The sequence below is a fragment of the Vigna angularis genome, chromosome 1, assembly GCF_016808095.1.
Source record: "Vigna angularis cultivar LongXiaoDou No.4 chromosome 1, ASM1680809v1, whole genome shotgun sequence".
In the NCBI taxonomy this organism is placed as follows: domain Eukaryota; kingdom Viridiplantae; phylum Streptophyta; class Magnoliopsida; order Fabales; family Fabaceae; genus Vigna; species Vigna angularis.
Genome location: NC_068970.1, coordinates 21,606,598 through 21,616,525, shown reverse-complemented (window position 1 = coordinate 21,616,525; position 9,928 = coordinate 21,606,598). Strand labels below are relative to the sequence as shown.

Here is a 9,928-nt window from a genome sequence, read left to right as displayed (position 1 = left end):
CAATTAATTAGTTATACAAAGAACGTTAAAGATAAAAAAAGTGAAAAGAACCACTTCAAAATTTTGTTGTGAACCATCACGGAAAAATTACATGCACCTATATATTGAAGTATATATTTTAATTTCAAGATGGAAAGCAATAAAGTTTTTAAAACTAAAGAATATATTATCCTCTTCTATCCTTTTTGAAAGAACTCAAATTACAGCAAATGCTTTTAACAGAAGAATATTTGAGGGAATATTAGCTCTATATATAAGAACTAATCTACCCTTTTTTTTGCACTATACAATTTTTTTCCCTATAAAGTATCATCAATTAAAAATAATTTTTATTTGTTAAATAAGTGATTGATTTATTACATTAATTTTTCGTTTTCCTAGCTTGTACTTAAATTAAAATTATAGTTATTTATTTTTATAAAAAACTTAAAAGAACATGTTGTTTGAAGAGAAAATTTAAAAGATAAATTGAATGATAGAAAAACTTATGAGAATAATTTAATTTCTTAAAATTAAAAAAATTTAAATTTCACTTAAAGTGTAAGATTTTAAGATTTTTTATGCTATTTTCTCTCTCAAATCTATATTTCTTCCCCTCATTTCGTTCGTTACCTATTTTTATTAGGACATCATTAACTTGAATGAGTACTTTATTGACTCAATATCATCTTTTTACTAATATCATAGATTTCTTTCATGTTAAATATTAATGTGAAATTTTTTTTATCCGTCATCAGTGTAGTAATGTGTTATAGGGTAAGTTGAAAGTCAAAGAAACTTATATTTAAGACTTAATATTTTGGTTATAATATTTGTAGGGTTGATTTAATGTGATTTTTTACTTCCTTTTGTCCTCAATTTAGTTCCTATTTCATTTGAAATGATTTAATATAATTCATTAGGTTAAATTGGTATTAACAACTTTGAAAGGTAATCATTTGTTAATTTTTTTTTTATTTTCTTCTCTCTTCACCTTTCACCACCTTTCTTTCCTTTTCCCTCTTTTTTTCACTATGAACCTTCCCCACCATTTTTCATTTCTCCTTTCCACTCTACCACCATTCCACCACCCTTTTTTCATTTCTCCATCTCCTCTTTACTAAAATAATTATTTTATCAATTTTAATTGTTTCTTTAAATTTAACCGTTTCTTTTTCCAATTTAACTGTTTTATTAAAATTTAATCATTTTTTAATCATAAAAATATCAATAAAATAAATAAAAAGTATTTATAATAAATTTACAAAAAAAATAATTTTATAATTACAATTATAATGATAACAATAATAATCATTTCAATTTTATAATTTTTATATTTTTTATTATCATAAAAAAATATCAACAATTGTGCATGTGTTTTTACTAGTTAAAATAAACTTTATATTTGATTGTAAAATAAGATAAAGCATGCGGAAGAGGAACCACATTCATGCACCATTTTATTATGGAAAAAATTAATATTAAGATCTTTTATATGCATATATGAGACGGCTTCTTAAGATTGATTGTGGAAGATATCATCACTGGGAATTGTATCTAAATCTAATATTACATGTTAAAGTTTCTTCTTCGTTTATTTTCAAATGTCAAGAATCTCACTTCAACCAGCTTTAACGTTTTGTTCTGCGTTAGATATACTGAGAAAATCACTTACTCTTAAAATACAAATATTTTACTCGCAATAAGTTTGGTTACTCGTCACAAATACTAATTATTGAGTTATTCAAACAGACATAACAAACTCATATCACCTTTAAGTAAAATCCTTAAAATATTGAATTTGTGAATAATTTTTTCTTTATATATTATTTAACTCATTTTTATTGAATATGAAAATTCAATTTTGTACTTGAACTCCTCACATAACTTTAATTTTTCTCTTTTAATCATAAGGTAAAACAATAAAAGTTAAACGTCTGAATATTACAATTTGGTAATAAAAGTTCAATGATTACTTCACTAGTATAAACAGAAAGTGTTGACTTTTGTATATAGTGTATTAATATTTAAAATATAATTCCTAAAACAAACATGCGAATCAATATAAATAAAAGGAAAAAGTAAGGAACTTCAAAAGAAATTACAATAGGAATAAACATAATATTGATAGTTTTTTTACATAGAAAAGATTAAACAAATGCACAGTGGAAATTAATGTATCAAATATTAAAAGCTAGACGGTTTAAATTGTCTTTCAAATAAAAGAAAAGACAAAAAAAAAGAGAGGATGAGCAAGTAATAGACATAATCAAATGATCATTCGACATTTAAGTTGTAAACATGCATTAAATTAAGGTAAAATGTCTCCAGAGGTTTTATTTGCGTGAATTTGTATCAATTGGGTCCTCATATTCTAAAAGTTCTCAATTAGGTCTCTGTTTTGGTAAAATTAAACCAATAATATCCTTACCGTTAATTTTGGTAGACGACATTAACTTTAGTGTATAGTGACATGTTGATCTAGCAATTAATTATGATGTGGCGCATGTGATGGAATTTATTTTATTTTAAGTTTTAAATAAAATCCTTTAAACCAAATTAGGGTCCACTTCATCGTCACTGCCATGCCCCTCCTCCGTCACCTCCATCTCGGCGACAACTTTTTCTCTACCAAGATTCCTCCCGAATATGGCACCTAGCAGCACCTCCAGTACCTCGCCGTCTCTGGCAACAAGCTCACGGGAAACATCCCTCCGGAGCTTGGAAACCTCCCCACGCTTCACGAGCTCTACTGTGGAAACCTCACTCTTCCTCTTCCAAATCCCCTTCTGACTTCAAACCTTCCTCACCTTCTTCTTTTCCATTCTAATCATATTATTTTTATTTTTCTCAAACCACGGTTAGACATTCCAACAAAACAACACCAACAGCAGTCGTCACCTAGTCCGCGGCGGGCGTTGCTTTCTCTTGGGAGAAGGTTGTCCAGCGGGCTCAAGGTATCGTCGGTGGTGGTGGACTCCGCCGCAAAGAAAAAAGATGGCCACCATTGTCGCCGGGATCTCGAAGGTCTCCGATGCGCTGGTTGGGTCCAAGAGTGCGAGAAAGAATTGGGATGAGCAACCCCCGGCCACGCCGATTGAAACTGAACACAAAGAAAAGGGTGGTTCTAATTTTGTAGAGAAATCCAATTTTGCAGCTATGGGTATCACCATTCATGAAAAGGTTGGTTCTAATTTTGCAGAGAAATCCACCCTCACACATCTCAACCGCTTCTTGTGCCCCCACTGCAAGAAAAAACTCTGGAACCTTGAGCCCTTGCACCCTTTCTGGTTCCTCTCTTCGACCTCCATACCTACACCACACAGAACAACAAAACCGCTCATCAAGCTTCAGTTTTTCACCATACAGAAAAGGGGGGTTTGTGTTCTCGGACTCCATGCAATGTTGACCACTCAAACCCTTCTCTGCACGAGAGAACACGATTTTAATCAGCAATCAAAATTGAAACCAAAATCAAACCTGATTTTGACAATCTTGGAGCACAAAGAGAAACCAAAAACGTTAGTCAGTTCCAACAACAAGATTGGAGTTGGGTGTCGGAGGGTGAGAAGAAAGTTTCCCAAAGAGAGGAGAAGGTGAGGAAGAGGAAGGGAAAGTGGAGAAGGTGGTTTCCACACAACGAGATATTCATCACCATGCCACCTCGCTATAAAGTTAACGCCGTCCACTAAAATTAACGGCAAGAATATTATTGGTTCAATTTGATCAAAACAGGGACCTAGAGCACTTTCAGAATAGGAGGACCCAATTGATACAAATCTGCAATAGGGACCTCCAAAGACATTTAACCTTAAATTAATAATAAAATAGTATATAAGATTAAATAAATGCAAGAGGTACTTGACAAAAATCACAAAAAATTGTGTGTAAAAATGACTTGTATATGTGCAACGATTTCTTCTGTGATTATAAAACTTAACTATTGCTCATAAGAAAGCAAGTTAAATATTAACTATTAATTGTACTATGTGCTTTGAGAGGCATATGTTATATGAGATTTTGACGGAAATGAATATCCATAACTGAATGACTATAACTTTCACTTATTAATTCTGCTAAGTAAGTTAGATATTTTAAGAATGGTTGAGGAATTCTACATACAGAAATGATATTTTCAGAAACATAATTTTTTTTTCTTTACTTTCTATTTTTTTTTTACAAAAATATAAAAGTTTATTTTTTTATAACTATTTATTTTTGTAATACATGTCAAATGAACGTAAACATGTATCATCTTATCGTTACTTTTCTAAAAAATACAGAAAGTATAAATTTCTCTTTTATAGTATTATCACCACCTATTTTAAGGAGTAATAATAACATCATATACTTTTATATTTATTTAACATATAGTAAAAGAATAAAATGATCATAGAGTGAATTTTTGTATTTTCTTTTTAAAAAAGAAAGCAAAAAGTAAAAATAATAATATCAAATGAATGTGAAAATTTTGTATGTAAAAAGTATAATTTTTATTTAAAAAGAGATGAGAGTGAACTTGCTTTATAATTTCATGTGTGTATATATATACTTGTGACTACTAATTAGGCCAAATCTAAAAAGGAAAACAAGCTGGATTCTTATACAAAAACTAACTTGTAAGTTATTTTTCTAGAAATATATACAAATTTATCTTTTCGGAGGCAAATGTGCTTTATAATATATGCCTTGTCATCCTGTACTATTTATCGTTCTTTAAATTACCAATTATAGAAAATAAGAGTAAATGTATAAAATAAGATTATTATTGAAGAAATAATATTTTTTTAACTTCATTAAATAAAATATTTTGAAAAATTGAGTTGGAAATATACATTAAAATAACTCAAATATAAAGAGGGAATTTAAGTTTTTGTATCCTTTTGTTTCTTGGTTTAGAGAGCTGCTTTGTTATAAAAAAAATCGGTGAGAATAGTTTTTGAAATCTATAATTCTTATGCAAAAAACCTGTTTTGTTAGAAAAGAAGTATTAGATAAAAAAAAGTTCATGAAATCTATAACACAAATACAAAGATCTATGCATTAATTTTTCTTGAAACCATAAAATATCATAAGTTACGTGGACAATGGAGTAGAAAGTGAAGAAAGGAAGAAAAATGAAAAAAAATACGTGAGATGATTTTTAAGACGTTTGGAAGAAGAAGAAAAAAAGTTAAACACATATATATAAAAGTACATAAATTTCCAAACGAAAAAGTAGAGTATGCAAAGTTAAAAATTTAATATTTTATTATTAACTTTTTTTTTCCTTCACCCATAAGAAATAAAACCTAATGCAGACAATTTTTTGCATACATATTCCGTCAGCAAATCCAAGTGGCTTCTAAACATGAAAAAGAAAGAAGTAGCCATGAAGACATAAAGCAACGGAATGCATGCTTAATGAAGAGGGCACATGACAAGGTTTCTTTTTACTCAAAAACTTAAAAGAATACAACATTTTTTATATTAATTTTTTTTTTAAATATAAATTTTTTTATGACTATTTTATTTTTATAATATATGTTAGATAAATATAAATGTATGTCATCCTAACGTGATAATTTAAGTGTTAAACTACATAAGTTATAAGAAGTGATATTGAGCGCATGAATCTTAGTTTACACTGACACGAGAGAGATTCTTCTTACAAATGAAAATTACACATATAATGATATATGTCTCAACATCCATACAACATATTTATATAGCTAATACCAATACAAGAAATGAACCCTAATCATTTTTCAAATACACATATCCCAATGTCACAGTCTGATGAAGCTGCACTTAGAAAAGGGTTGAACTTGTTCCTTTCATTAGTATTCTGGAGTAGCAACAATGCCATGTCCGACCCACTGTGACCTGCAAAGCTTGACATCCCTTCTATTTCATGCCTCTCTTCTTGACTCAACTGAGAAGCCACAAACTTGTCAAGTGCCCTCCAATCGGTCACCTTCTCAGAACCATCTTCCTTGTTAATGTTGTCTGATATAAGGGACACTGATGTCGAGCTTTGCTTTTTCACTATTGTCATGGAAGGACTTTCTAGCTCAGGAAGCTGCATCGCTTCTTCTGCATGCATCAACCTTGTCTCTTTCTTGTACAACAAATTTTCAGCCGAAATATTGTTCCGCTGTGGTTTCCTTAACATAAGGTCGATAGGATCCACCCAAGAGTAGACACCACATGCTTGTTCCTCGTATGTGTACCTTCGATCCCACCCTTCGATAGTCTTCGTTTGACCGTTCGTTCTTTTCCTGAATGCTCTGCACACAACCCATCCTTCTTCCTGCACACACTCGATTATATGTTGGAAAGCTAAGATGAGACTTTCACTTTCTCTTGAAATGTATTATGTTTGACTTCCCTGGTTCAACTCATGTTTTTAATGGAAAATAAAAAAGTGAAAGTTCGTGTTTAACTTTTCATGAGTGTTTTTTCCTATTAGCTTTTGCAAAAATTTTCGGCCTGTGTGGTATGAATGGTACTATAGCCACTTAATAAACAAATTATTAGTTGCATCCTCAAGAAAGCATTCAATAAAAGAATATTATTGTGGCTTATTTTAGAGCGAAATAAGTCTCCTTTTGGTTCTTTATCTGTTCACCTTTTATGTCTTCCGAATTGAAAATTGATATATACTAGCAAAAGGTTTGTAAATGGTGACATTTGCTTAATTATTTGATTTTTTTCTGGCTATGTCGTTTTTCAACCAGAAAGACAAGAGAAAAGATGCAAAAAAAGGACATGTGATTTGAATCCACTAGTTGGACTTTAAAACTAGAATAATCCAAAAAATCTTATAATAATTGTTCGAGAAACAATTTTTTTTTTCTGTTACAGTTTTCTTTTCTCTGAGAAATTATTGACTACTTGTTACATAGACCTACTACTTGCAGTGAGCAAAAAAGTCATTGAGGGTTTTTTTCTATATGAACATATATAACATATATACTTGTAATTAAGGTCAATAAAGAGAAATACCTAGAACTTAAACATATTAAACTGGACATTCGTTTGTTTGAGGAAAAACAATTTCTTATTTTCTGTATGTAAATAACAACTTAATTAGATAATAATTTATGTACATAATTAAGTCTCCAACAAGTTTATAGAAAAACAAAATCACTATGACAAGGTAGAAGTTGTCTTCCTTTGTTCCTCAAAAATTCTTTTACCATATCAAAAAAGAAGATGGGTTTTCACATATGACAAGAATTAAAAGTGTATCAGAAAAGAAAAAGAAAACGCTTTTGAAAGAACTGACTTTTGACTTCTTGTTGGTAAAAGTTCTGTAGCAAATAGGTAGAAAGCTTGTACGTGCCTTGAATATTCAGTCAGTCTACGAAAGCAAACTTGTTAGGGCCTATATTAAATTATAAAATTCATTTAGGGGAACTAATCAAGTGCTCAATCTGCACTGATGCAGAAACAGAAGCACATGAGACTAAACTAACGTTTTTGCTGAAGGAATTACTCGGAAATTGGAAAGTCATTGGAAGTGATTAATTAACAGTGACTAAGCTAGGAATAGTGTGAATAGGACAAGGTTAGGGTAGTGAAATATGTGATAATTACGTATAATTGACTAAATGAAGGGCCATCTAAAGGCACTCATCGAGTGTGAACTCATAATTAACATCTCAAATTCAACTTCATGAACAAGAAAATGATTATTTAAATATAGTTGAGAAAGCAAGAATTTAGCAGAATACGTAAAAGGGTATATGGCAATGGTATATTTGTGCATAATACATAAAGATATACTTGCCTGTGGAGGTCCATTCTCGACAGTTTCAAGCCTATACTCGTGCATGATCCAATCAGTTTTCTGTCCATTAGGGGCTCTTCCTTTGTAGAAAACGAGGGTCTTTCTCATGCCAATAAGTTTGGTCCTTTCGTACACTGATTTGTCTCTTCCTGTCGCCTTCCAAAATCCTGCCATTGTAGCTCTGTTGGTTCTTGTCCCAGTTGGATATTTTTTATCTTTATGACTAAAGAAATACCACTCATTCTGCTCCTCATACCCAATCCTGCATCTCTCTGCCAAACTCAAATCTTTCACAACAATACTCTAAAATCTTTTGAAAAAAAGACAAAGATCTAGCTAGAAACACTTGTTCAACAAAAGTTTGATCAATTTTACACTTAAAACCCTACTTTGATTCACGAAGAAAACTGAAGGTGTAAGTGGGTGTTTGGGAAATGGTTAATTTTTTTTTTTTCATATTAAAGTTCATTAAGCTGATACAAATGGAAGATTACTTCTTCTTAGATAAATTGAAGTATATCAGGCATTACTCTGAAGGATAATTAAGAAGTACTATACGTATATATAATGTTTATATATGTGCGCATATACATACCTTGGAGATCCCATGGTTCAATGCGATATAGGTCGATTTCTTTGATAACGTCAAGATCAATCTTCTGAGAAGCAACTTTTTTCCTGAGATAATAACCCACAAGTTCTTCATCTGTTGGGTGGAAGCGAAACCCCGGTGGGACACACGACTCCATATCGTATGAATCACTGGAACTGCATAAAATTCACCATTAATACCTTCCACCCTTGAGTTTCTCCATCATGTATGAATTATAAGCATGAAGAGATGAATGTATGAGTATATATGAATGTGTATGTGAGAGAATATAGGGTGAAAGAAGAGAAGCAAAGAGAAAACACTCCAGTAACCAAAAAGCTAAAAAGGCAAAGGCGAAGAAAAGGAAATATATAATAGGAGTCCTCTTGGTGAAAAGGTGGCAAGTGCTATCAGAGATGACCATCATCTCATTTGGTGGAGAGCAATACTCAAGGGAATTGAATTGAAAAGGAAATAAAAATAAGCGCGTGTTATAAACAAAAACCCATAATTTGAGAAACAATGATTAATTTCTTCCCTGGGTACACAGAGAAAGGAAATAACCAAATCATGAGAGTTAGGTTTTGATGAAAACCATGAGGAGTTGGAGCTTAGACCTCTGTTTGTGAAGGGTCTGCGAGAAACGGACAGCTAGAGGCTTGTGCTAATCATGCTGTCTTGTGTTGCTGAATGGTGTGAATCATTCATCAAGAACGGGGTTTCCCAATCCACGTTACCATTCATAATTATACATATTCTCAAATAATCCTATCATCTTATTCAAAATTTCTAAACTTTCATCTAAACATTTTCATATAAAGTTTCAAACTCTACTTTTTATTTGTTAAAAAAACACTAATATGGGTAAAAATACTGATAGTTATAAAAGTAAAGAAATTGTAAAGGGTAGATGAGATGACGTTATCACAAATTGGGCACGCGTTTGGTCGAAAGCTAAAAGCTTGAGGGACAAAAAGAGAGACACCGTTTTATTGGATCAAGGCCTGCCACGGGCTAAGGGATAATAATAAAAAGAAAAGGGAAAAAAGTTAAGGTTAGATATATACATAGAACACAACACAAGCACAGTAGCCATTAGCCAAAGTCTGTCTCGTTGTGGAAGCTGACCCTCTGACTCTCTTGTCCCTTTGTCGAGAATTTTCACAGCACACATCAGTCTTCAACTACAACTTTTCGGGTACCCTACCCTTACCCTTTGCCCTACGTCCTTCCTTTCTAGGTTTTCATCAACATTCTTCATCAAATACTTCAACACTCGTTTGGGAACCAGATTGGGAGAATGTATAATCAATCAGTTATGTATGAGAAAACACTAGACATAGATAATAATACACAAGATAATAAACGAAAAGAAAAAAATTATAAAAGGTGGAAAATGGTGAAGTGTTATGGAGAAAGGTGGTTGTTGTTTGTGTGATGTTTGGATTTGGCATGCAGAGATAGTAATTAGCTGACCTGATAATCAGTGTTAGTGTTAAAGAGAAGAGCAATGAGGAAGAAGTGGACAAAATTAATGATGATGATGATGAGGTGAAGGAGAGAAACTATGAGGGAGAGAACAA

General features: G+C 31.6%; 1 protein-coding gene across 1 annotated transcript; it reads right to left on the bottom strand.

Moving 5' to 3' along the window:
• Positions 1 to 5,595: 5,595 nt before the first annotated feature.
• LOC108338120 (NAC domain-containing protein 37) lies at positions 5,596 to 9,094 on the bottom strand. Its single transcript, XM_052866877.1, has 4 exons — positions 8,963 to 9,094; positions 8,349 to 8,521; positions 7,750 to 8,025; positions 5,596 to 6,267 (listed from the first exon to the last, which is right to left on the bottom strand). Exons 2-4 carry the CDS (start codon positions 8,500 to 8,502, stop codon positions 5,720 to 5,722), a joined length of 978 nt encoding a protein of 325 aa, XP_052722837.1. The 5' UTR covers positions 8,503 to 8,521; positions 8,963 to 9,094; the 3' UTR covers positions 5,596 to 5,719.
• Between the last annotated feature and the right edge of the window lie 834 nt (positions 9,095 to 9,928).

What these genes read in the sequence shown, in the direction of transcription:
- LOC108338120 (XM_052866877.1), bottom strand. Translation starts at nt 8,502, where the DNA reads ATGGAGTCGTGTGTCCCACCGGGGTTTCGCTTCCACCCAACAGATGAA. An exon ending in TGAACCATGGGATCTCCAAG is followed by an intron (nt 8,026 to 8,348) that starts GTATGTATATGC and finishes TGAGTTTGGCAG; the next exon opens with AGAGATGCAGGATTGGGTAT. An exon ending in GAATGGACCTCCACAGGCAA is followed by an intron (nt 6,268 to 7,749) that starts GTATATCTTTAT and finishes GTGTGCAGGAAG; the next exon opens with AAGGATGGGTTGTGTGCAGA.